Raw genomic sequence first — 26,677 nt, forward strand, 5'->3', positions numbered from 1 at the left:
ATGCAAATCTCTCTCTGCAGGAATTGAGGAGCCAGAAACAGAAGATTGTCTCAGAAAGGGAGCGAATCCAGGCGGAACTGGATCACTTCCGGAAGTGCCTTGCATTGCCTGCATTGCATTGGCCTAGGGGTTACTTTAAGGGATATCCTAGGTGACGGTTTCCCTTGCACTAGGCCGAACCTATAGTATAGAAATATTATCTATTTTATTACCTTGAATATTTAATATTTTTCACTGGGAGGTTTGAAGCTTAAAAAAAAATAATAAAGAATGTGCCATGCATGAAGCAAAGGATTCCAGACTCCAGAAAAAGAACGAACTCACCTTGACTTCAATGCAACTGAATCACCTTTGTAATTCAGCGAGCAACCAATGTAGGACATCGCCCATATATTTTTTTAAAAGGCAATTTTATTTCTTTCCCCATGTCACCGTTTTAAAATCTGAAAATGAAGGCTCCGTTACCAACACTAAAACTTTTATCATTTATAGCCCCTGGGTGCATAAGATTGGATCAAACTGCTTGTGTTCTGTTTCTTGTGTTGCCATATTACTATGCCTGAAGACCCAAGTTTGCTTTTGCTGCAGCAGAGGGTCGGTCTCATGCCTCCCCAGGACTGAGACCTGCTTCAGCTGAATGAAGGTGGGGTGCATTTTAAGTGAAGGGCTTATTTGTTTTGGTTACTTTTCTGCAAAATTTTCTTCAAAGCAACAGTACTAAAAGTCTCACCAATAGCAGGCTTTTCCCTGGAAAAGCTCTCACCTAAAGATAAAGCAAATTGACAAACTGAAGGTACCTTTTTTATTACTCCATGGGGTGGGGGGGAGTGTACAGAGCTCTATGTATACATATATGCACACCCACCAAATTGTTGCTGCAGTGGGGGGTGTTTTCATACAAACAAATTTTGAGAGAAAAGTCAAAGGTGCTTCAGCCTTGTACTGTGTATATATATTAAAAAACAAAGTTTTGTATGTTTTTATTACTTTAATTATTGTTATAAAAGGCCTGCCATTTTTAATATGTGGTTTTGGGGGATTTTTGTTTGTTTTCCTGTTTTGGGGTTTTGTGTTTTGTGTTTTTTTTCTGGGCAAAAAAAAAAACAACAAACTTGCTTTTAGTGTTTGTACTGCTGCTGGTCAGGACATTAAATATTGAAGTGTTTTTAAAAATTAAAGACGAAGAAAAGTAAAAGAGCTTACCACTGGCGCCTATGCGATCACTTCATTTTTGAGTTGCACCAGAAAATGATGTAGAAAGCCATGCGTTACTTCTGACCTCCTTCCCTACCCTCTCCCCCCAGCTCTGGACAGCAAGTAGCAGTTACACCTAGTTGCTATCAGTGAGGAGGGGCTAGTCTATGGTGAACAAGACATACTGGGTGTGCACCTGTGCGTGCGCCTACAGGCATGGGGCTTTTTGCAAAAGAACCTTTCAGGAAGTGAGCAGTTTGTGATAGCATTCTAAGGTGTATTACAGCAGTCTGAGAACAGGTGCAAAGTAGAAACTCTAGAGGCTTTATTTAGATGCAAAGCTTTGTAAAAGCCTAAAAGTAGGATAAAGGATAAACAATGTCTGAGCTGAACTTCTCCTCCTTTTGAACTGACTGTGACAAGCACAGGAGCAGCTAGAAAGATAATCAGATCAGTGCAAAGCAATGGGGAAATTTTTCCTTCTTGTCCCAGTTAACTGCTCATTCAGGCAGGGTTTAATAGATCAAGCAAGTATCTCTTGCCTGAATGGGCTTGAACCAGAGGCTAAAGCAGCCAATGGTTGGTCTGCCAGGGGAGAGGGGATGGGAGGAGGTCTGAGTGTGATCACGCCTCCCCTTTACCCAGGGGAAGGGCTGGCTGACCTTCATGAAGGCTACTCACTGTGATCAGTGGCCGCACCCTCAGCCCCAGACCTTAGCTGTGCAGAACAGCTTGCTGGCAGATGGCATTGTGTCGCTTTATCTGTTCCCACACAGTTTGCTTTGTATGTCTGCCAAGAATCTTCCAGTTATTAGCAAACTCAGACAAAAAGTGCCGCCAGTATTATCAGCAGTCAACAAGCGCCTTCCTCTCCACAGAAACGATTTGACGAGATCTAAGGGCTGTTCTGTGGCCTCCCCTGCAAAGACATTGAGAGATCAACATGTTCCACAGGTGGGGACAGGTGTTTAGAGGGAACTCTATTGCCAACAATCAGGGCAAAATGTCACTGAATTTCTCTTTAAAATCTGCTTGCTGCTTCTGGTCTGAAAGCTTAAGAGCTACATCTTAGCACTTCACTCCCAGTCCTCCTTCGCCATCACAGAATGTCTGAGTACTAGTAATTTTGCTGATCAGCTTTGGTAATGGCCTTGGCTTAGAAAAAGAAAAATGTAGATCTAATAACTTGATGGGAAAGAAAAGCAGAGCCCCATTCCTCCTCCAGCCCAGGGGAGCTCCCTTGGGGTTTGTTTAGTTGTCAGGGAGGACGTCCCTGCGCTAGTAACAACTGCTTCTTCTTCCCATTGAAAACGCCACTCTCACCCTGCACTTGAGCTTCTGTCACTCCGTCACACCAAACTCCCACCCATCTCTAGAGATCCCTGCATATTCTTGGGCTTAAGAAGTAATATGACAATCAGAGAATATAAATATACACCAGAAAAGGCAGCATAATAAACTAATAAAAAGGGAAAGTGTCTTTTGAAAACAAATGCACCACTAAGACATAGTACCCAATACTGGGTTTTCCATCCAATAATTAGTTCTAAAATCTTAAAACACATTTTCATCTCATCTAATTTTTCTTTTCAGTTTGGGCTTAAAAATGGGCAAATATGTGCTCTCTGAAGATTTTGTTCAGCTATATCACACTGAGTTTAAAAGACACAGCTCAGAAGAACACCGAATTTGCTCTAGAATTGATTTTGCAACCCGTGTCAGTCCTCCACGGCCTCATGTGCTTCCTACAGCACCGGCAAGAGATGGCTGTTTTGTTAAACTTGTGAGGGACACCTTCCAAAGCCGAATCCCCAGCTTCGCATTTAATCAAATATTTAGGGACAAACCAAGAGCGTTCCTCAAAACTTGGATCTACATACCTGATCATTTGAAAATGCATTGGTTCTCTGTTTCATATAATCAGAGCCAAACTCACAATGAAAACATTTCATGATATAATCCATTGCCTAACATAAATGGCCAAGGTAGGGTTTTCAACAGTTTTAGTCTACATTCTAAAGGAAATAAAACACTAAATTGGCATTAACCTTCTATTAGATAATACCCTTAAGGAAATTCAAAGGATATTCAGCAGTGAAGAATTATAACACAAGAAATCTTACGTTTGTACATGGAACGGTATTTCCTAAAGGCTGCCTAATCTCAAACATTACATCAAGATACTCCCTTTCCCCCTGAGCCATGTGTTTTTAAAGTGTAGAAAATTCCAAGGATCCACCACAAGATGGAGATGATCAGCACAAGCCGATTCTGTTACTCTTAAATAAGTGTATATTAGCCATTTAGCAGCAATCCCTATACTCTTTCAAGTAACCAAGCTATTGACTTTCTTACTACTTGCAGTAGCCTGTCCCCAACTTTTGATCCAGCACTTAACTTAAACTCCTTAACTCTGCCTAGACCTGAGGAAGACCATGCTAATTGGTTGTGTTACTTTGTATGTACCCTGTGTTTAATTGCTAGAACAGTAAACCAGTACATGGGAGGGAGGAGAAACAGTGCCTCGGTCACTCTGGGGGCAGTTTAGATGCTGTGAAATTAAACCTGTTCTAAGTGTACTTGTTTGAATTAATTGTATTGTAATATTATTTGTTGAATGTAGTAATTAGGTATTTATGAATATATTGCTGTAATTTCTGACAACATCCAAAAAAAATAAAATCTTCCTAAATCATGTTAAGAGGAAAATCTCTTTTATGCTATAATAAAAAGACCAAATTTTTTTTATTTTTTTTTTAATGCTCAACAACTATACAGCTTTACAGGTAAAATGTGAAGACAGATCCAATGTACCTCAGTCAGGTTTTAGGAGAAAGGTATTAGGGGCTGATCTGAGCTACACAGGATTCCTGACCCTTCACAATAAGGTGGCTTCATTCAAGAAGATTCCCCGGATTAAAATCAGAAGGACTCTGAGTAAAAGTGACAAGAAAAGGCAAGTCCTGTCATATGAAAGCGGTCCTCTAAGCCAGCGGTTGCCAACCTTTCAGACCTCACAGACCACCGGTTGTCAACCACTGCTCTTAACAGTCACCTTAACTGATAAAAACAAGTCTTCTGTATCCTAATCCCTCTGTTCCTGGCCCTTCCGTGTTCAAACAACCATCAGCTGCTTGTTGGGGGGACATCTAGATGGATAGCAATGAGGAATGGAGAAACCTGAAGTAAGTTTGGACTTTAAACACTGAAGAGCAGATACCAGCAGGTCTCGTCCAGGCTCAGCTGATCACATACACTCTTCAAAAAGCCCTTGAGATAGCATGTGACAGTCAAAAACCACCAGGTTACAGAAACTGCCACTCACTGTATGATTCTAGACCAGCGATTTTCAACCGGTGTGCCACAAGCATTTTTTTAAACATGGAATACCTGACTATTTAGTCAGGGGCACTGACCTCTTTTCCCTTAGATTGTCAAATAAAAAATGGCAGTAGCCAACACAATAGCTGTCAACAGTGTGAATGAATCAAAATTATACCTATTCTTTTTGGTCAGATTGGCAAAAGATAGTTTTTTTTGGTGTGCCGCAGAATTTTAGTAATTACGTGTTTATGTGTGCCATGAAATGAAAAAGGTTGAAAACTGCTGCTCTAGACAATCTTTTCCCCTTTCAGGGCAATAAAATTTCTATGAGCAATTTAGCAATTCCAAAACGCTATATTTGAATTTTTTTCTCTTAGAATTTACCCTTCTTTGAGCCACTGCTCCCTATGACCATCTTACCCTAAGACCCATCAAGAGCAGTGCTATAGGCCCAACTCTTCTTAGCACTGTGCTCCACTCACATACTCAGATATCATGGTCAGTTTTTAAAGCAGCCCTTTAAACTGTAACCAGAAATAGCAAAGATAACAAGAGACAACCAGAGTGTTTGAAGTTTACAACCTGCTACACACCTCAGTTTGGCCTATCATTATCATTTTAGCCACATGGCTTAAGCAGGAAAAAATAAACCCAACAGATTGGGTTGATTCCATCTTTATTCTGCATCAGGGGTGGGGAACATCTAGCCTGTGGGCCTTATAAGGCACTCAAAATCATTTGGTCTGCCCCTACCAAGGCATTAGGGGTGTTAATTAAATGTTTGACCAAATAGAGCAGGCTGATTTTTAAGTTGTTAATTTTGTATGGCCTGCAAATGATGTTATAAATATTCAAACGGCCCTTGGCAGAAAAAAGGTTCCCCACCCCTGGCTGAGATCAACCCCTGTCGGCATCACAAGCCACCATCTGCCATCCTCTATGTGAGCAATCTCTAGATTTAAATTCAGCTAAAAAGATCCATATCAAAACAACAAAGTCCTAGGGCCCCATCACCATTTGTATCTGTCTTTTCAAAGCAACATGAACACTCACCCACACATAACAGTTCCATGCAGGAGACCTGAGACTGTGCTAGGGAGAATGGCTTGTTTGTTGAAGCTTTTTCTTTCCTCCATAAAGGAGCAGTTGGCCTCTAGAGACAGATGTGGAATTAATGAATATCTTAAGAACTAAACATTACCTGTTGCTTTCCAACAATGTTATAAATCCATTCCTTGCTTCATTGCACGTTTTTCTTACATTCAAATGGTTCTAGAAACCCAGCACTGAGTACCTCTATCATGTCCTGAGCACTCACACATTACCCGGTAAGCCTCATGCCAGCAGACACAAGGCCTTTACAAATCAAAGGTCATTCTCTAGAAGTCCTGAGACTGGGCACTTTCAGAAGGTTGCAGGTTTGTACGGAGTTTGTACATGTGATTGAGAGCTTGTGTGAGGAATGCCCCGCTGGTGTTGATCTCCATCAAGGTCAAATTATCCAGCTAAAATACAAGAGAAAACAGGGTTGGTTGAGAAGTTTCTGATTGAGAAAAAGTAAAAAATCTACTGAACAAAAAATAAGAAACCAATAATTTTTAAAAGCACAGCCAGTAATTCCTGCTTGTGAGAGCCTAAGCAGGCAGAATGCTGTCGGAAATTCCTCAGCAGTACACCTACCTTCGCATGTGCCTCCTGCTGCCTCACAAAGCTGTCAGCAGATACCCGGAGTTTGGCTATGCGAGTGTCCCACACATCCTTGATCAGGGTGCGGATCTCATCTGCTTTTGGAATGTTGTCTGAAGCACTAAAGGAAACAAATAAATTGCATAAGGAAGCACTCAGTAAACTAAAGCAATATCCAGCTAAAAGTGGCTTTAAAAAGAAAAAGGTTGTTTGGATTCAGGTAAAATACACACACTGTCCTAGACTCAGATTTTGTTTTGCTTTGTTTTCAATTTTAAAATGTAAGGATTCCTAGCAGTTAAGCTTGGTGCCAAGAAAATTCAGCCATGATCCACAGTTATGCTCATGTAACCTGTCCCCTGGCGGGCAGTGGCACAAGGACTTCTGTTCCGTAAAATAATTAATAAGAGAATAAACTCTATGTTGGACATCCTGTGTCTCAGGATAACTGAGTGCTCTGTGCTATAGAATTTCCATCTAGAATGAATCTGTTTCAAGGCTGGTTCAGAGGTCATGACTTCTATTGCTCAGACCTCATCGGTTACCCAAGGGCTTACAACCCACCAGGGAAAGACAGCAGCTCTATGCCTGCCATGTGCTCAGCACTACACAATACTTCTATCCTCGCAAAAGTCCTGAAGAGTAGACATTGGCCTACTCTACAGAGAAAACAAAAATACATTTACAAAAATCACAGAAGAAATTGCAAATTAGCATAACCTGAGCACATTTTACATAATGAATTCTGGGTAAAAGTTTGAATTGGAGTCAGAGAGAGATAATCAGTCTTCCTGTGTGAGATTTTTTAAACTAATCTTTGAAGGAAAAGACAAACTAGAAGATAAAAGCAGAAGCTCACATCATCATCACCAGGCATTCTAGGATAAGCTGCAAATGACCTCTTCACATGCTAAAATTAGCTCAAGATTAGTAGATGGATAATCAGTGGTATAAAGTTTATGTAGTGGATTTTACTTAAAGACCAAACATCTGGATCCTTTGCTCTGAACAGCAGTAAAGAACAAAGAACCCAGCTCCTTGAACTGCAGAACAAAGGTACAATTAAGTCCCTCAGCCAAATGAATTCTAAATAATTCTAAGACAAGAGTTTCAATAAGAACTGCATACATAATATACGGGACGGGCCTCTGCTTCCCAATTCTCCACTCCGAGTTGCTCTCCCCACTGCCACAGCAGCCTTTCTCAGATCCATAGGTGGCACACTCCTTCCTGAACACCCTCCTGGGGCCTCCAACAGAAAAGCCTCAGCTCTCCCACCCCATACAGTCTGCATGTGTCCCAACAGCTCTGTTAGCCAAACACACCATGTCCTTTCACACCTCTGCCTTCTCCCCCAGATTTTCCCTGATCTTTCCAGCCCAAGATCCCTTCTCTGATACCACCAGGCATTAGGGTTGCATCCCAACATACTCTGAACGGTATTTATCACGCTGCAGTGTAACCACGGGGTATCAGGGTCACATCTCTCCCCCACTAAACCAGGAACTCAAGCCCATTATCACTACCTAGTTAATGCTTAGTAAGCTGTGAACTGCAGCCTCATATGAACTGAAGGACCAAGTCTGTGTTATGTACCTTGAATTTTCATTTGCATCCAAAAATAGAGCTTACGCTACAGCTCCCCAAATTTTGTTCTAGTTCTACTCTTGAATCCATCAATTAAAAGGCATCAAAAGCTGTACACTTTGAAAATTACTTTCTAAGTATGTCCCAAGCAAAATGATCCACTTTCCTGCCTCCTCCATTGATTCCCTCCCTCCCTCATTCCTCCCACCCTTCCTTCCACAAACATGTGAGCACCAGGCATTGTGCTAATACACAAAAGACACAGTCCCTGCTCATTAGAACTGGGGGTGGGGGGAAGAGCATAGCCAGACAAGAGATTAAAAAATTTTAACTGACAAATGCTATGGAGGTGTACAGAGATGCCAAGATGACACGTAGGACAGGAAAGGAGTACCTGTTAGTCTAAACCAGCAGTGGGCAAACTACGGCCCACGGGCTGGATCCGGCCCGTTTAAAATGAATAAAACTACTGAAATAAAAGACCGTACCCTTTTATGTAATGATGTTTACTTTGAATTTATATTAGTTCACACAAACACTCCATCCATGCTTTTGTTCCGGCCCTCCGGTCCAGTTTAAGAACCCATTGTGGCCCTCGAGTCAAAAAGTTTGCCCACCCCTGGTCTAAACCAAAGGAGGGAGCAGGGAACAGATGAACTTACTAGCAAAGGGTACAGTATATGCAAAGCCCTGAGGTGAGGACCTTGGTATGTATAAAGAAGTAAAAGAAGTCAAAGTGAGCTGGAATTTAGAGTCAGCGGGGAGAACTGTAAGAGAGTTATGAGAGAAGGAAGAAAACCAGCCTATGCAGTGCTTTGAATACCATGATTAGGACTTTAGACTAAACCCTGGAAAGGCTCCAAGGAGTAGGAGAATCATATGGCAGCTTCACCTTTTTTTTTTTTTAAATATATTTTATTGATTTTTTATAGAGAGGAAGGAAGGATAGAGAGCTAGAAACATCAATGAGAGAGAAACATCGATCAGCTGCCTCCTGCACACCCCCTACTGGGGATGTGCCCGCAACCAAGGTACATGCCCCTAACCAGAATTGAACCTGGGACCCTTGAGTCCACAGGCCAATGCTCTATCCACTGAGCCAAACCAGTCAGGGCTGGCAGCTTCACCTTTAAAGGGCCATTCTGGCTGCAATGTGGAGAGTGAATTAGGAGCTGATGTGGAACCAGAATTGGATGTAGGGAAACAATTTACTACAGCACATTTCTGCCAATAGTGGGCTTTTCTTATAGTTCAGGATCAGAGGCAAATGTGAGTCCTCTGGCCATTCATGTGACAGACATGCAAGAACTCAAATGCACATAACCAAAGAATAAAAAGGGGTAAAACTCTAGTAATAAAACATATTTATAGTTAAGATAAAGGCTACTGCTGGAAATGATGGAGGTTCATATTGGGTTCAAATGTCAAGTGATAATCCTATCTAATAAAAGAGAAACATGGTAATTAGCCATACATCCGCTACCCTTCCCATTGGCTAATAAGGGCGATATGCAAATTAACTGCCAGCCAAGATGGCGGCCGGCAGCCAGGCAGCTTGAAGCTAACATGAGGCTTGCTTGCTTCAGTGACGGAAGACTCCAACATTCCCCGCCTGCCGCTGCCGGCCTCTGAGCTTGCAGTTTGAAACATTGTTACAAATATAGAAGCTAAACAAAACCCCAGAAACCTGCTTTCAGCCAGCCAGGATCTCAGAGCTGGAGTTGATACAGTGTTTTGATTATAGAACCCAAACAAACCAGATACCTGCTTTCAGCAGCAGAGGCCTCAGAGCTGAAGCCAGAGCTAAAGCTGGCCCAGAATAAAAAAGAAAAGAAAAAAAGGAGCGGTTGGGAGCTTCAGTCACCCGCCAGCCTGAAAACAGCCCTCAGCCCCTCATCCAGGCTGGCCAGGCACCCCAGTGGGGACCCCCACCCTGATCCAGGACACCCTTCAGGGCAAACCAGCTGGCCCCCACCCGTGCACCAGGCCTCTATCCTATATAGTAAAAGGGTAATATGCCTCCCAGCACCGGGATCAGCGGAGCCGAGAGGCCTCCCGGCACCAGGATCAGCGTGACAGGGAGCAGTGCCCAAACCCCCTGATCGCCCTGCGGCTCTGTGTGTGACAGGGGGCAGGGCCACAACCTCCCTATCCGCCCTGCTCTGTTCGTGACAGGGGAAGGCGCCCCAACCCCTTGATCAGCCCTGCTCTGTGCCTGATATGGGGGAGCTCCCCAACCCCCTGATCGCCCTGCGGCTCTGTGTGTGACAGGGTGCAGCGCCCCAACCCCCCCCCCCCCCCATGGGCCCTGCTCTGTGTGTGACGGGGTAGAGCCATAACCTCCCCATCGGCCCTGCCCTGAGTGTGAGAGTGGTGGTGCCCCAACCCCCTGATCGGCCCTGCTCTGTGGGTGATAGAGGGCGGCGCCCCAACCCCTCCCCCCCCACAGGCCCTGCTCTGTGTGTGATGGGGTAGAGCCATAACCTCCCCATCGGCCCTGCCCTGAGTGTGACAGTGGCAGCACCCCAACCCCCTGATCGGCCCTGCTCTGTGGGTGATAAGGGCGGCACCCCAACCCCTTGATCCGCCCTGCTGTGTGTGACAGAGGGCGGTGCCCCAACTCCCCTATCGGCCCTACTCTGTGAGTGACAGGGGGGAGCTCCCCTACCCCCTGATGGGCCCTGCTCTGTGCGTGACAGTGTACAGAGCCCCAACCCCCCTGATGGGCCCTGCTCTGTGAGTGACAGGGGGTAGCGCCCCAACCCCCTGATTGGCCCTGCTCTGTGCGTGACAGGGGGTGGTGCCACAACCTCCCCATCGACCCTGCCTTGAGTGTGACAGGGGGCGGTGCCCCAACCCCCCAATCGGCCCTACCCTGAGCGTGACTGAGGGTGGCATCGCAACCTCCCGATCCGCCCTGCTCTGTGCATGACAGGGGGCGGCGCCCCAACTCCCCAATCGGCCCTGCTCTTGAGCCTGACCAGGGGCTGCACCTAGGGATTGGGCCTGCCCTCTGCCACCCGGGAGCAGACCTAAGCCAGCAGGTCGTTATCTCCGGAGGGGTCCCAGACTGCGAGAGGGCACAGGTCGGGCTGAGGGACCCCCCTCACCCCTGAGTGCACAAATTTTTGTGCACCGAGCCTCTAGTCCTATATAATAAAAGCCTAATATGCTAAGTGCCCGACTGTTCATTTGACTGTTTGATCAATCGCTATGATGCACACTGACCACCAGGGGGCAGACGCTCCAACCAGTAGGTTAGCTTGCTGCTGGGGTCTGGCCGATCAGGACTGGGCAAGATGGGCCAGACACGGCCTGGAGTGCTCCCGTGGTCCCTCCCAGGCCCCAATCGTGCACCGGTGGGGTCCCTTGGCCTGGCCTGCGCCCTCTTGCAATCCAGGACCACTCGGGGGATGTCAGAGAGCCAGTTTTGGCCCAATCCCCACAGCCCAGGCCGAGGGATCCCACCAGGGCATGAATTTGTGCACCAGGCCTGTAGTTAAGAGATAAAATGAAAAGAACCAAGGGATTTACTAGGAGAGGGAAGGGTGGAGAAAAGGAAAAATGAGGAAGGGAGAGACTTCAGGCAGTGTGAATGGACTCCCAGATTACTGACCTGAGGAACTAAGTGGACAGGAATATCACTTACCTTGGTAATGAGAATGAAATAAAAAAGGAAAGGCAGGGATTAAGGGATGAGAACCATGAACACGTGGACTCTCAGTGAGATTACTTACTGATTTAACAGGAGTTTGGTCAGTTCCATGTAGTAAGGGCTAGGCATAGGGGTAAAAGTTTCTTCCATTCGTTCATGATCCCTTATCTTCTCCAACTTTTCTGAAATTTAGAAATGAATACATTTTACCATCACTATAACCAAAATGTTTTTTTAAAACCGAATTTACCAACTGCCTATATTACCTATTCGATCAACTGACAAATACATTAAAAACAGTTTTTGGACCCTGCCAGTGTGGCTCAGTGGTTGAGTGTTGACCTATGAACCAGGAATCATGCTTCAATTACCAGTCAGGGCACATGCGGGGTTGCAGATTGAGTCCCTGGTGGAGGGCGTGCAGGAGATGGCCAATCAATGATTCTCATCCTTGATGTTTCTCTCTCTTGACTTAACACATTGCGGACAGATCACGAGAATTCTCGTGTTTTCTGTTCTAAGACTTGTGGCCAATCACGATATTAAAAAGATATTAGCTTGTAAGAACATGTAATAATAACTTCAAAATGCAATGGGTATTTAATTTTAAAGCGTGCCTTTAACATTTATGTAAAACGTTTTTTGTACTCGTTCAATAGAAACTTATCTGGTCACTGGGTAAAGCTAGCAATAAAACTACTGGTCCGCAATTAATAGCCTGAGAAAACTTCCAGTCCTAAATCTGAACTGCCCACTGTGCCTAAGGGATACACACAGACACGACTATGCTGTGGAGTCTCACTTTAAAGGACTGACCACCCATCTCCACGGGGCCCTTGGTATTATCTTGCAATCCTATGAAACTCCCCTGATCCATTCACCCTCTCACTTTTGATCATGCCCACCCTCTTCATGCCTTCTCTCCTCATCTCACTGCCCCAGCCACTGCCTTGCTGAGTGCCCACATGCTCCTGTCACCGCATCTTCCTAACTTCCCTGTGTCTGTCCCCATACACAAGGGCCAGCCTTCCAGGTGTGCACTGGGCCCTCCTCTCACCTGCACAGATCACCACTCCAGCATCAGTCTCTCACTCTTGAATGATCATGGTTTCTCCTTACTATGTGACATTCCATCAAACATGCTGCAACATCTCCCATCTTAAAAAGAAAACCTGCCAGACCGGTTTGGCTGCGGACTGAGGGGTCCTGGGTTCGATTCTGGTCAGGGGCATGTACCTTGGTTGCCGGCACATCCCTAGTGGGGGGTGTGCAGGAGGCAGCTGATCAATGTTTCTCTCTCATCAATGTTTCCTTTCTATCCCACTCCCTTCCTCTCTGTAAAAAATCAATAAAATATATTTTAAAAAAAAGAAAACCTGCCCTGGCCAGTGTGACTCGGTTGGTTGAATGTCATCCCATGCACCAAGAAGTCACAGGTTCGATTCCCAGTCGGGGCACATGCCAGGGTTGTGGATTCGATCCCTAGTAGGGGCCACGCAGGAGGCAGCTGATCAGTGTTTCTTTCTCTCCCTCTCCCTTCCTCTTTGAAATCAATAAAAACGTGTGTTTTTTAAAGAAAAAGAAAACCCTCCCCTGACACCAAGTCTTTCCCCAGCTACCAATCCATTCATCATGCCCTTTACACAAAACTGAGTTGTCTGACATTGGCATTAACTTCCCCTCCTCAACCACTCAGATGTGTGTGTCTATGCTACCCCTTCACCAACATAGTCCACCAAGGCCCACATCCTCCCCTGGGCCAAACCCAAGGGCTATGTCTCAGCCTCCACATCTGATGAGGATCAATCCTCTCCCTTGGAGTGTATTAGTTTAGCTTCGCGAACACCAGAGTTCTCATCTCATCAATACTTTCTGGCCTTCCTGACCTCTCAACACTGGTGCAGGGCTCACCTAAACCCACGTCCCATATGATCTCTTCCTGCCTCATTAAATACCATCTATGTGCTCATGATAAATTCACATCCCCAGATCAGTCCCTCCTCTGAATTCCTGACTCAAATACCCCACTGCCCATATGATTTCCACGTGGATTTCTATCAGGCACCTCCAGTGTAAGATGTTCAAACTCCACTCCTAGGGTCCACTTTAGCCCACACACTGCTCCTGCAGTCTTCCTCATCTAAGAAAACAACTCCATTTCCTTCCGGCGCTCAAGCCAACAACCCTGGTGCTAATCTTTAATTAACTCTTCTCTCTCATACTCCTTGGCCAGTCCCTCAGCAATCCTGCTGATTCTTCCTTCAAACTATGCCTAAACTCCAACCACCACTGCCCACCTCAATCAGCTGCTCCAGCCACTCCCAGCTCTAGCCTGGGTAACTCTCTACTGCTCTCTCCCCACACACTTATTCTTTGCACAGAATATTCACTCTTTTCTTTTTTAAAATCTAAACCAGAGTATGAAACACCTCTGTTCAAACCCTGCAATTCCAATGTTGGCCAGGGTATGGAACACTGGAAACTCTTGGACAGTCCTGGTGGGGTTATAATAATGGCTCAACCCCTGTGGAGCACCGGCAGTTTCTTACCAAGCTAAGCACAGTCTGTCCATGACCCTGCAATTCCACCCCTCGAGGTATTTACTTACCCAAGAGAAATAAAAACATATCCACAAAAAGACTTGGACAAGATCAGTCATAGCAGCCATATTCACAATGGCCAAAAACGGGAAGTAACCCAACTATCCACCAACATCAGAATGGGCGAACATACTGTGGCATACTCACACAACGGAACACCACTCAGCAATAAAAGAGTGTAATGGCACTTGCAACAGCGGTGAATCTCAAAAACATTATACTGATAAGAAGCCAGAGACCAAAACTGACATAGTACTAGATGATACCATTTACATGAAGTCCAAGAACAGGCGGAACCACGTGGTGGGAGAGTCAGAGAGCATTGGCTCCTGGGCAGTGTCGACGATGGGCAGTGCTTCCAGGACTAGGAAGCACGCGGGCTGGGGCTTACGTGGGCCAAAGCTGCCAGCGCTGATCCTCAATGAGAAGCTTTCGGGGGATGCAGCCCTAACAGAGCCAGGTCTGCTGGGACTAAAAAGGCCCTTCAAAGCAGAAGGAACTGGGGTTCCCCACGATGTTTCAGGACCTCCAGGGCCACTCACCCCGTAGGACCGGGAGTGAGGCGGAAATGCCCAGTCTTTCTTAACTGCATGTGAGAGTCTGGCTCAACGTGTCCTTGCTTCTAGGAGGCAGGTATCCCCAAGTGATTCCCAAGGGGAGGGGGCGATCAAAATCACACATGGCTTTTCAAATTCTACAGGCATGCCTATGACCACCACCACCACCCCAATAAAATTACGACTATTTGCGATAATGAGCCACTCACATCTCTGAGATGGGAAAAAAGACCGCAAAGGATAAAGTCAGGGTCAAGTCGGCCTGCATCTTCGATGCATCATTTTCTTTTCCCTAACAACTTTATTGAGGCATAATTAACATACTACACAATTTACCCACTTAAAGTATACAATTCAATGGTTTTTAGTATATTCACAGAGTTGGGCAACATTTTCATTGCCCCAAAAAGGACCCGCCCCCCACCCCCAATCCCTCCATCCCCCTATCCCTAGGTAAGTACTAATTTATTTTGTCTCTGTGGATTTGCCTGTTCCGGATAGTTCATATAAATGGAATGTTACAAATAGGGTCTTTGCGTGTTCTTTTCAGAGAGCATAAGATTTTCAAGGTTCATCCACATTCCTTTATATGGCTGAATAATATTCTCTTGTACGGATTATTTTCATGCATTTTCTATAATGTAAGATTAACAACTTTGCTCAACATGTCAGTCTATATCTATAATAATAAAAGCATAATATGCTAATTAGACGGGACATCCTTCCGGATGTCCTTCCAGACGACCTTCCTAACGAAGCCGGTGCAGGCAGCCCAGGGAAAGGCCGCCTACTCTTGCACGAATTTCGTGCATTGGGCCTCTACTACGTATATATTTAAATTAAAATGTTTATTTTTAAGGCCTTATAATACTTTTAAATTTTAAAGCAAGGTGAAATAGCTTTAAGCACAAAATCTGAACTAAAAGCGGTATACACACCCCAAACTGACAAGGCCCTGGTAACAGCGGTCAGCTGGCTCTAAGGCGTGAACCTGGAGCCATTGGTTTCAGCTGGTCAGTGGGTCACGGCGTCATTGCGGAACCCGGGCACCCGCGTCCTTACCCACATCCATCCACTCCGGGGGAAGCAACCGGCACTTCTGTCTTTGCTTCAGGTTAATCGCCAGCCACAGAGGCACTTGCACCGGCAGGCCAGGGTTAAAGGGCCCCAGGTCGCCCTGCCGGAGGAAGCAAACCCCGGTAAGGCGAGGCAGAGCTCAGGCATTCCCGGACCTCCGGACACAAACGCACGCCCGGTGGTCACGCGGCGCGGGAGGCAGCCCACGTCCGCCCTCGCGCGGTGGGGCTGCCGCACCTGGCGGCCCACCTGAGCCCAGTTCCCGAGGCGCCGCGGGGAGGCCGCCCAGGAACACCGGGGAGGCGCGGGCGACCTCCAGGGGCTCCCCCGCCCACGTCTCCCGGCTCCGAACCTCGCCCCAACCCCGTCCACGCAGGGCCCGCGGGCTGGAGTCCGCCGCCCGGCTTCCCACCCGAGACGTGGGAACAGAGCAGGGCGAGTCGCCGCCCGCAGACGCCAGTTGCTGAGGCAAATGCCCGGCGCACCCTTACCCCGATGAGGTAGATCTTGTCCAGACTGAAGTTCGGGATAATGGTTACCAGCTCCTTCTCCGCCAGAAACTCCACCTCGGCCGCGTCCATAGCGGAGCAAGCCGCTACCCCTCAGCGTCCCTTAAGTGCCGGGGCGCCGCTTTCCCGCCACCGCGCGGAGCCCGCCCCCCGGCCGGAAGAAGCCGTATCCGACCAATAGCAACTCGGCGCTCTCCGCGAGCGGCGGGAGGCGGAGAGAGCGGCTGCTACGAGCCCGCGGATTGGCGAGCTTGAACGAGGCTAAGCGCTCATCCCGCCCCTCTTGTGTCCCGGCTCCGGCCCCGCCCCCTCGCTCACAGGCATGGCCACGCCCACTCCCGTGGGGCGGCCACGCCCTCTCCCGGGTCACAGACCCTACGCCCCACCTGGCGCCTGCCTGCCTGCCTTTCAGCGTCTAGCTAGCTAGCAGCGCCACGCTCCTGTGTTCCTTCACCCGCCCTGGGCGCCTACCCGCCTTACTCCTGGGTCACAGCATCACCTGAAACAGCCCGACCCCGTGAGAGTGAGGGAAGGCGTTTCCTTTCATTTCACAATCTTCTGACCTCTGCATACACATTGGTTAAAAAATCTTTAAAAATGTAGATTCCCCCCACCCCCCACCCCATCTTCCAATTCAGAAACTGCGGGGGAAGGGCTCCGAATCTGCACGTTGGCAAGCAACCCAGGTGAAGCTTATGAAGGGGCAAGTTTGCAGGCTGCAGCAAGTATGTATTGATGTGCTCATCTGTTTGTTGAACAGGTGCCCTCTATACATACAGTGGGCTTGTGTGAAATTTAATAGCACTGGTCCTCAATCTCCCCGTGTGTCAGAATCCCCTAGCGGCCTAGACCAGTGGTTCTCAACCTTGGCTGCACGTTAGAATCACCTGGGAATCTTTTTAAAATCCTGATTTCTCGGCCTCATCCTCCAGAAATTCTTTCTTTGTTACTAATGTTGTGGCCCCACCCCATAACAAAGAAACAGAATTTCCGGAGGATGGGGCCCAGAAATCAGGATTTTAAAAAGATTCCCAGGTGATTCTAATGTGCAGCCAAGGTTGAGAACTACTGCCCTAGACAGTGGTTCTCAACCTTACTAATGCCGCGACCCCCAATACAGTTCCTCATGTTGTGGTGACCCCCAATTTCATTGTTACAAATTGGACATAATTAAAGCATAGTGATTAATCACAAAAACAATATGTAATTATCTATGTGTTTTCCGATGGTCTTAGGCGACCCCTGTGAAAGGGTCATTCGACCCCCAAAGGGGTCGCGACCCACAGGTTGAGAACCGCTGCCCTAGAAGATTCTGAGTTAATATGCACACTCCTGGAGAATTGTGTTTCAGAGGTTGGATGGGACCAGAAAGTTGAATTTTAACCAGAGCCAAGGGAATTCTGATGGGATTCTAATAGGCCAGGAAAGCTTCCAGGGAGGTAAGGGAGCCAGTGCAGGACTTGTGGGGACAGGCAGTGGGCTGGATTTGAATTTGAAATCCTGCTCATTCGGCCCTGAGAAAAAGCATAGGGACAGGAGTATTCCAGGGTTCTGTATCCTGGCAGGAAAGCGGCCCCACTCCAGATAACCCCATGCTTTACTAAGCCCCCTGAAACTGCCCCATTTAGGGTTGCTGGGAAGATGAAATAAGACTATATTAAGTTCTGCCCACTCACATGGCATGGAACACTATGTCTGCTGTTTATCTGCAAGGGAAATTGTCATTTGCGGACTTGGAGATTACTGTCATTGTGTGTCATGTATTCAGACAAACTTTCAAAGGAAATAAATGGAAGAGCCTCTGGATGCTGTGTGACCCAGGGCAAGTGGCCATTCTGACCTCAGTTTCCTCATCTGCAGAAGAGGCAGGAAGAGAAGGAGCCTGGCGTGTGTAGGGAGGGGGAGAAGCTTTGGGCCACCTGGCCCCTCCTGAAATAGAAGCTCCCTCAGACATCTGCAGAGGGTGTGTGCCAACTTGTCTGGGTTTCGATTGATGGGAGAATGTTTTCTTCACTGGCAAATATTTGTGTTCCAAAGCTGGCGAGGCTTCCCTGCAGGCTTTTTGCAGCCTGTAAAAGAGCAAAGGAAAAGAGCTGGTGGGAAAGCCGAGGTTCAGAGAGGCCACAGCAGGGTGAGCAGGAGAGCAAGCAGAGCCCAGTGTCCACATCACCTGAGTCCTGGTGCTCTTGTCTGTAATGTGCAGACAGTGCTGCTGCTGACCCCACTGGGATGCTGCGGGAACAGGAGACAGTGTGTGCAGCATTGCACACTGCAAAACGGTGTCTTAGAGTCTCAAACTTGAGTGTATATCAGGGTCCCTTGGAAGACTTGTTAAATGACTTTCCTTCCATAGCAGCATGATTTGCAACAGCCCAAAGGTGGAAATGACCCAAATGTCCATCAGCTGAGGGATGGATAAACAAAATATGGTCTATACGTGCTGTGGAATGTTATTTAGCCATAAACGGGAACGAAGCACTGATGCCTGCTACAATGTGGGTGAGCCTTGAAAACATTATACCAAGTAAAAGAGGCCGATCACCAAAACCATGTATGATTCCTCATATATGAACTGTCTAGAGCAGGCAAATCTGCAGAGACAGCAAGGAAAGGAGTGGTTGCCAGGGCCGGGGGAGAGAGAAATGGGAGTGACTGTGAATGGGGATGGGGTTTCTTTTTGGGGTGGTGGAAATGTTCTGGAATTAGATAGTGGTGGTGGTGGTTGCACGCTCTATAAATATACTAAAAACCACGGAAGTGTACACTTTAAAAGGGTGGATTATTCCTCAACAAAGCTGTATTTACAATGCCCTTCCCTGAGCTCTAGGCTCAGACTTTCTAACTCAGAAACCACACACTTAACATGCTCCCCAGGAGGTGTTTATAGTGGGGAAACCTGGGGAGGGTAGCAGCTGCTCCAGTCCAGCCCAGCTCTGAGCCATTCCCAGGATCCAGCCTCATGCCTGGCTCTTAAAGTAGGGGCGAGGGGAGGGGGGGATGTACCGAGACGCAAACAGACAAGAGGAAAACAAGAGAGGGGAGAATGATGGAAGTGGGGTTGCTACTTGGGAGCAGGGGACAGGCCCTCATACCATTGTTTCCTGCTGTAAGAACTGCCTCCCCTGCAGGGCTAGAATGCCCCATGTGGTAATGAATTAAGAGTTGGAGATAAAATTAATGGGGTGAAGGGACAAATCCTTCACGCCAAAAAATTCCAGATGATGTATATAGATGCCCAGCCTTCAAGAAGGTGGAGCATTGCCAGCCATTGCCAGCCGGCGTAGCTCAGTTGACCTACGAACCAGGAGGTCACAGTTCGATTCCTGGTCAGGGCACATGCCCGGGTTGTGGGCTGGTCGCCAGTGGGGAGCGTGTGGGAGGCAGCCGATCAATGATTCTTTCTCATCATTGATGTTTCTATCTCTCTCTCTCCCTCTCTCTTCCTCTCTGAAATCAATAAAAATATATTTGGGGGGGGGGAACGTGGAGCATAACACCCCACTCCTAAAGTGTGGGCTGCCCAGAGCGACTTCCTTCCAAGGAGAACAGGATGGAAACAGGGGAAACAGAGTAACTTGACAGTGAAGAAACCTAATCAACATGACCTTAGCCAGGTCATCAAGGTCAACAGCAGTGATAAGCCAAGGTCAGGGCATACACCCTTGATATCATGGATGAAGAGGGCACTTTACCTCCCAAACCTACAACCGCAGTCTGATCCTGAGAAAAACATCAGGCAAATCCCAATTGAGGGATTTTCCACAAAACGCCTGACCAGCGCGTCTCAAAAGTGTCAAGGTCGCCCTGGCCGGGTAGCTCGGTTGGTTGGAGCATCAGCCTGATACCCCAAGGTTGTGGGTTTGATTCCGGGTCAGGGCACATACAAGAATCAACCAAAGGATGCATAAATATGTGGAAAAACAAATCGATGGGGTTTTTTTTTTTTCTCTCTTTCTCTCAAAAAAACAAAAACCTGTCAAGGTCATCCAAAACAAGGAGAGTCAAAAACTGTCACAGCCCAGAGGAGCCTAAGAATTCATGACGACTCAGTGTCATGTGGGATCCTGGATGAGATCCCAGAGCAAAAAAAAAGACATTAGGGGAAACTGAGGAAATGGGAAGCAAGTATGGACTTTAATTAATAATAATGTATAAAAATTGGTTCCCTAATTGTGACAAATGTACCAGAGCAGCATACGATTAACACTGGGTGGGCAGTATACGAGAACCTGCTGTACTATCTTGGCAACTTTTTTTTTTTAACTCTAAAGCTTTCCTTACCAAGAATAAGTTTATTTTCAAAAGCCTTCCCAGGCTCCCCTGGAAACCTAATACGCCCCCCAGAATGTGAACCTATTGCCCTCTTCAGGGTAGTTGGCTGCATAACTACTTTTGGTCACACAGAACAGTGCTCCAAAGTGAGCCAGCAACGCGGACTTCTGATGTGCAGGCAGTGGGTCTTCCTGCAATGATGAAATACTCAGTTTCTTTCCAGCCGGTAGACTTGGCCGCACGTGGAAATGGAGCATTTGCAATAGGACTGATGGGGGGCCGGGGTCCTCTGAAGGGTCATTTCCTCCTGCATTTGACGTTGGGCCAGCAGCCCGCCGATGCATCCCCACAGAAAGCGATGAATGACAGTGAAGAATTGAGGAGGTGGGTGAGAAGCTCCAGAGGCTCTCAGCCCTGCCTGTGCAAGAGACCCATCTACCCGATGCTGGGCCACCCCTGGACCCGAGGAGTCAGAACCCCTGAAGTGGGGCTCAGGCCTGGGCGGAGAGCCACTGCTCTGATAAACTGAGTCCAGCGTCTCTCCTGTGGTGGTGGTGGGGGAGAGGGTGACCTCAGGGAAAGCACTGACTTGCAGCTAGTGGTGTCACCCATCTAAGAAGCTGCTTGAATTACAGTGTGGGCAGCAGGAGAGAAATGCAGAATGCAAAACACCTGCTGGGTGACCTCCTTGCCTGGCCTCAGCTGGAATATGCCAGGTGTGGTTCAGAGCAGGGCTCTGCTAACAGGACATGAATGCCTCCCTCACTAACCCCCTCCCCCTCCCAGGGCTCCAAGGGGCCAGGAGCCACAGCTCCCGCTGCGACTTGAGCCCCTGCCTGAGTCTAGTCCAGCCGTGGGCAAACTACGGCCCGCGAGCCGGATCCGCCGTTTGAAATGAATAAAACTATTGAAAAAAAAGACCGTACCCTTTTATGTAATGATATTTACTTTGAATTTATATTAGTTCACACAAACACTCCATCCATGCTTTTGTTCCATCCGGCCCTCCGGTCCAGTTTAAGAACCCATTGGCCCTCAAGTCAAAAAGTTTGCCCACCCCTGGTCTAGTCTCTAATGCGGAGGTGATAACGTGGCCTCTGGCAGGACTGACCTTGGTGGCTGCGATGGGTTTGGGCTGCACCTATTTTGAATGTCATCGTCCCCTAGAGCCCATTAGGTTCTCAGCTGTGCCAACATGGCAGGTGGTGGCTCCTACTCTCAGCAGGAGCTGTTTCTTTCTTTTTAATTTTTCTTCATTGATCAGAGAGAGAGAGAGAGAGAGACATCAATTTGTTGTTCCACTTAGTTATGCATTCATTGGTTGATTCTTGTATGTGCCCTGACCGGGTATCGAACCCACAAGATTGGCATATGGGGAGGACACACTAACCAACTGAACTACCCGCCCGGGCAGGAGAGGTTTCTTTGGCTCATGGCTGCCCCAGGAGGCATTACCATCCCCATTGAGTGTGGTGAGAGGTGAAGCAAGAAAGACATGCAGTGGCCAGCTCTCTAGGGCCTGCTTTGTAAACCTCTCTCTCTTTTTTTTCTCTCTCTCTCTTTCCCTCTCTCTCATTTAAAGTTCTTTAATAGTCTCCACTTAATTGGCTTATTTGCTGTTAATAAATTGGCAACACAAGGAGGGGCCAAGAGTGTGCTTGCAGGCAGGCTCCTGTGTGTCTGGGAGGACGCCACGTTTGGGTTGAAGGTGGAGGAGTGGCATGAATAGCTCTGCACTCAGAAATACAACAGTCCAGCAGCAGGGGACTCACCTTAGATGGGAGGTTGTGAGAAGTCCAGGTGAGCAGTGGCGATGACCTGAGCTAGGACAGCGGCATGGGGACCATCAGGAGGGGTTGTCTGAAACCAGAGACGGGCGACTGCCTTCCTGTGTCTACAAAAGCCAGGTTCGGGATGCTGCTGGGCCCTACCCAGGTGGCCACAGGTATCTCTCCACCTATCTGTGGCCCCACACAGCCTGGCAGCACACCTTCCCCTCCCTGGAGGGCCTGCAGGCTCCTCGCTGCAGCTCACTGGCCTCCAGGGTTTGGCAGGGGAGCCATCATGCCAGCCGCATGGTGCACATCACGGCTGAGCCGGGTGCTCTCAAGTGGCTCCGACATGGTGCGAACACACTCTTGTGTCTTTTTGCCATCTGCTGCTGTCATTAAAAAATTACATTTCCATCTGTTTTCACACTTTTGTCCCCTCCCAGCCTTCCCTTCTGCAAGCATATAGCGTGGATCCCACGTCTCAGATCGGACATTGCTGGCCTCCTGGAAACTGGGAGCATCTCTGGGACACACCAGGGTGAGGGGTGACGGGCTTTGTCAGCGGCCAGAGCTGCGAACGTCCATCCGTCCATCCGTTTCCTCTTTAGTTGCCATTTACTGCAGCCCCTGCTCCACTACTCCCCCGCCTCCTCCCCACTTTTGGGGGGAACCATTTACAAAACGTTTTATTGTTGGATTTAATCAGTATGTGCAGCTTTGGCATTAAAAATAAATGAAAAATAAGCTGCAGACATTAGTAACCATCCCCCCAGGATGTATTAAAATGGAGGAACTGACTCAGGAAATAAGAATCAAAGAGCCATGTTTTGAGGTCAAGATAAATCGTCTTTCTAGACCAGCCCCACAGAGGCCCCCACCCCCACCCAGATGGCACCCTGACCTTTAATGAAGGGTCAAGTTCGCGTAGAACACAACGACCCCCGAGGTTGGTGGCTCCGGTGGGCCTGGTGGACCTTCCCAAGCACAGCCTCGCGAACACCAGCGTGACTGCCAACATTCTAGAGGCCCCTGTGAGACAGCCAGGCCCGTGGCCTGTCAGCCTCAGGCTGGCCGCCCGCCTGGTATCTTCCTGTTGCCATGGGCACTAAAAGCCTGGATGAAGCGGGGATTAGCCACGGCAGGTTGCTGAGGGGGCTGGAGGCCTCTGAGCAGTGCCCAGGGAGATGTGGACGGAGCCAGGCTAGAGTGAGCACCCAGCCCCAGCCCTGAGGCCCAGCATCCCCCCGGGTCCCAGAGGGAAGAGGACGGGGCCACAGGTCATGAGCAGAAGCTGTGAGCGCGCTTGCCTGGCCCGGCGCCTGCTCCAAGGGAACGTACTCTGGTAGCCGCTGGCCACAAAGTGAGGAGACACACGAAGCAGATTTGAACCCAACTAGAGCCTGACAAAGCCCAACGCCCGGCAGCCACTCAGCAGGCCCTGGCCCGGCCAGAGCCCGGCGAGTGAGAGGTCACTGCTTGTTGTTCCGAGCCACTGAGTGTGGAGGGTGGGGTGCCTTAGTCCCTCGGGCGGCCGTAACAGAATACCACAGACTGGGTGGCTCACCAACAGAAACCGTTTCCAGTTCCGGAGGCTGGAAGTCCAAGATCAAGGCACCAGCAGATGTGGTGTCTGGTGTCATGGCCCGCTTCCTGGTTCAGAGTTGGCCATGTCTTCACGTGTTTGTGGGGGACACACACGCTCAGTCTATAGCAGGGGTGGGCTGCTTAGTCCGCAGCGAAAAGAAAACGAATACACGACGTCACAGGTTCATGAGTTAAATACACATAAAGTGCTTGGAACCAGCCTGCACACAGCAAACAAATGAAAATCCTGAGCACCTCTGCAGTGTGAGAGCTGGGAACTGGTGTGCGGGGCCGCGTCCCGGACGCAGAAGCTTTATTTTCTAAGGGCCGTGTGTGAGGGTGCCCAGGGCTTGAGTGTGGGTGTATCAGCCCTAGGTCCTGAGCCCCAGCTGACGGGCACCCCTTCCTTCCTCTGATGACTTGCACATCAGTGATTATGAAAGAACTAGTAGCCCGTGCACGGATTCGTGCACATTGAAAGGAAAATAATTAGAAGAAATATTTTAATATTGCTATTTGCCCTTTCTCCCTCAGCGCCTGGGAGTCAGGCGGCGGCCCCGCCCCCCGCTGACACTGGTTGTGTCTGCTGGCGATTGGGTCGCTCGCACCACCTTGGCCTGGCACCACCTGCTCATGTGCTCCACCATCCCGCTATGATCCGGCTCTCCTCTGGCCCATCAGGCAGCAGCACCTCCTGCTGCCAGTGCCACGTCACCAATGCCCACCCTGTTCCGCGCTGCCCCCTGGTGGTCAGCGCACATCATAGTGAGCAGTTGAATTCCCGATCACACCCAGGGGACAATTTGCATATGAGGCTTTTATTATATAGGATGGAAGGGAGTCCTGCCCCAGGAGAGGAGAGGGTGCTGTGGGAACCAGAGGACAGAAGACTTTAATTACAGGACCCAGTGGGAGCAGCATCAGGTGGCAATGGACCCGGCTTTGCCAAGAGACTGGGCTGGTAAAAGGCAGCAAAGGCATTCCAGAGACAGAAACTGCATGAATGGGTGGCGGACTGTGGTTCCAGAGATGGCTACATCTCCCAACCCACAGGCTCTTCTTACCACGTGCCTGTGGCATCGCTCCCATTGAGAGCTGTGTGCGCCTCTGTAGGAAGCAGGACCCCTGTATCATTCAGGGACCCAGTGCAAAATGAACATTCAGGCCCTTGTTCAACAAGGATTAAGAATTTCTAGGGCCGTAACCGGTTTGGCTCAGTGCATAGAGCGTCTGCCTGCGGACTGAAAGGTTCCAGGTTCAATTCCGGTCAAGGGCATGTACCTTGGTTGCAGGCACATCCCCAGTAGGGGGTGTGCAGGAGGCAGCTGATCGATGTTTCTCTCTCATCGATGTTTCTAGCTCTCTATCTCTCTCCCTTCCTCCCTGTAAAAAATCAATAAAATATATTAAAAAAAATTTTCTAGGCAGCAATGGCAGAGAGTGGGTCCTTCTGAGAGTGAGCCCTATTGGATCGTGCCCATCGCAGGCCCATGGAGCAGGCCCTGACTGTGGGGCCCATCATACAATCCAGGCACTCAACAGTCCAGTGTGTGAGGAGGTTGACTGGCTCCAGACCTCCTATGGCTCCTTCCCTTCCCGGCCTCAATTCTTTGCAGTGAAGAATGGTGCCCAGAGAGCTGACCTCTGCCCGTGGTTCTAGAGAGGTGACTTCTAAGGCTTGGACTGCCCTGCCTGATAGGAGTGTCTCTGCTTCCCTGGACCATCTACAACCTACAAGGTGGGGTCTGGGTCATGTGGTATCAGCCTGACCTCTGAGGCCACCACGGGGCTGGTCAGACATGTCTACCTGACCAACCCCCAGTGAAAACTCAGGACACCAAGACTCAGGTGAGTGTCCCTGGCAGGCGCCACCTAGGGTGCGAGTGTCGCCATCGCTGCTGCGAGGAGTGAGTGCTGTTTGCGTGTGCCTTTCCTGGCTGCTCACGCCTGCCTGGTCTCTCCTGGACCCCACCTGTTGGGCTTCTTCCCTTTGCTGATTTTGCTCTGCAACCTTTTGCAGTAATAAACCATAACCACAACTATAATGGGCTTTTTTTTTTTAGTTGAGTCCTTCTAGCAAGTTATTGAATCTGAGCCTGGTCTTGGGCATCCCGGAACTGCACTGGCCTGTCCTCCACCCGTGTACCCCAGGATCACCTGCCAGATAGACTCCTTGCTCCCAAAGCCATGCCCCGCCCCCCCTCTGCTCCTGGGAGAACCCAACTCCGACAGTGGACAAACCAAAGCCAGGATAAGCCACACAGCTCGGATGAAAACCAAAGAAAACGAACAGAAACACTCATGTCATGATTAGAACAGTCTATGGGGAGAGGGGAACACCAACAATTTGATGTTCTTTAAAAAAAATACAAAACCATTGACAACAGTATGGTGATCGCCGTGGAGGGCGGTAGAAGAGGGTAAAGGGGAATAAGTGGTGATGGAAGGAGATTGACTTGGGTTGATAAACACACAGTACCATGTACAGGTGATGACTTGTAGAACTGTATACCTGAAACTTATGCAATTTTTAGTAACCAATATCCCCCTAATAAATGCAATGAAAAAATTAATAAATTAGAAAAACAAAACAAACCATTACCTCCCATCCTAGAGATGTCTTACCAAGATTCCACAGCTGGCAGGCAAGGAGCTGGGACTCAAACCAGGTCTGTGTGACTTATGCGCCATGCCCCTGGCCATGCCCAGGCCCACACAGTGGTCTGCAGTTCAGTGGGACCCAAGACCATCCAAAGGCTCATTGCCAGCCAGACCTCCATGACAACCGACTCTCTTAAACCCACCTCTGTATCCGGGTGTGCTCCATCTCCTCCGCCCAACCAAGAAGCAGGGTTTACCA

General features: G+C 48.5%; 2 protein-coding genes across 3 annotated transcripts in view; one reads left to right on the top strand and one right to left on the bottom strand.

Moving 5' to 3' along the window:
* The window catches only part of GSE1 (Gse1 coiled-coil protein), a gene marked incomplete at its 5' end in the record, with an annotated part of 105,239 nt that extends 104,038 nt beyond the window's left edge, over positions 1-1,201 (top strand). Inside the window, one exon of the mRNA XM_081108118.1 lies at positions 21-1,201. Coding sequence (XP_080964244.1) covers positions 21-155 — 135 coding nt within the window. The 3' untranslated portion in view covers positions 156-1,201. The remainder of the gene's footprint in view (positions 1-20) is intronic.
* GINS2 (GINS complex subunit 2) lies at positions 1,088-16,323 on the bottom strand. 2 transcript variants are annotated; one of them, XR_013996910.1, is made up of 6 exons: positions 16,172-16,261; positions 15,666-15,780; positions 11,529-11,628; positions 6,199-6,325; positions 5,572-6,023; positions 1,088-2,113 (listed from the first exon to the last, which is right to left on the bottom strand). XR_013996910.1 is itself a non-coding variant. In XM_081108119.1 (5 exons), exons 1-5 carry the CDS (start codon positions 16,259-16,261, stop codon positions 5,898-5,900), a joined length of 558 nt encoding a protein of 185 aa, XP_080964245.1. In that variant the 5' UTR covers positions 16,262-16,323; the 3' UTR covers positions 3,953-5,897. The 2 variants fall into 2 exon arrangements, 1 of the variants encoding a protein (XP_080964245.1); XM_081108119.1 differs by lacking the exon at positions 1,088-2,113 and having other exon boundaries at positions 3,953-6,023; positions 16,172-16,323.
* Positions 16,324-26,677: the final 10,354 nt, after the last annotated feature.

The sequence above is a fragment of the Myotis nattereri genome (genome assembly GCF_964212035.1).
Source record: "Myotis nattereri genome assembly, chromosome: 15".
Lineage (NCBI taxonomy): Eukaryota > Metazoa > Chordata > Mammalia > Chiroptera > Vespertilionidae > Myotis > Myotis nattereri.

Bases quoted from the DNA above. Each gene is read 5' to 3' on its own strand.
- GINS2 (XM_081108119.1), bottom strand. From the start codon at position 16,261: ATGGACGCGGCCGAGGTGGAGTTTCTGGCGGAGAAGGAGCTGGTAACC. The intron at 15,781-16,171 runs GTAAGGGTGCGC...TTCCTCCGGCAG, and splicing joins ACAAGATCTACCTCATCGGG to GGCGACCTGGGGCCCTTTAA. The intron at 6,024-6,198 runs GTAGGTGTACTG...CTTGTATTTTAG, and splicing joins AGCAGGAGGCACATGCGAAG to CTGGATAATTTGACCTTGAT.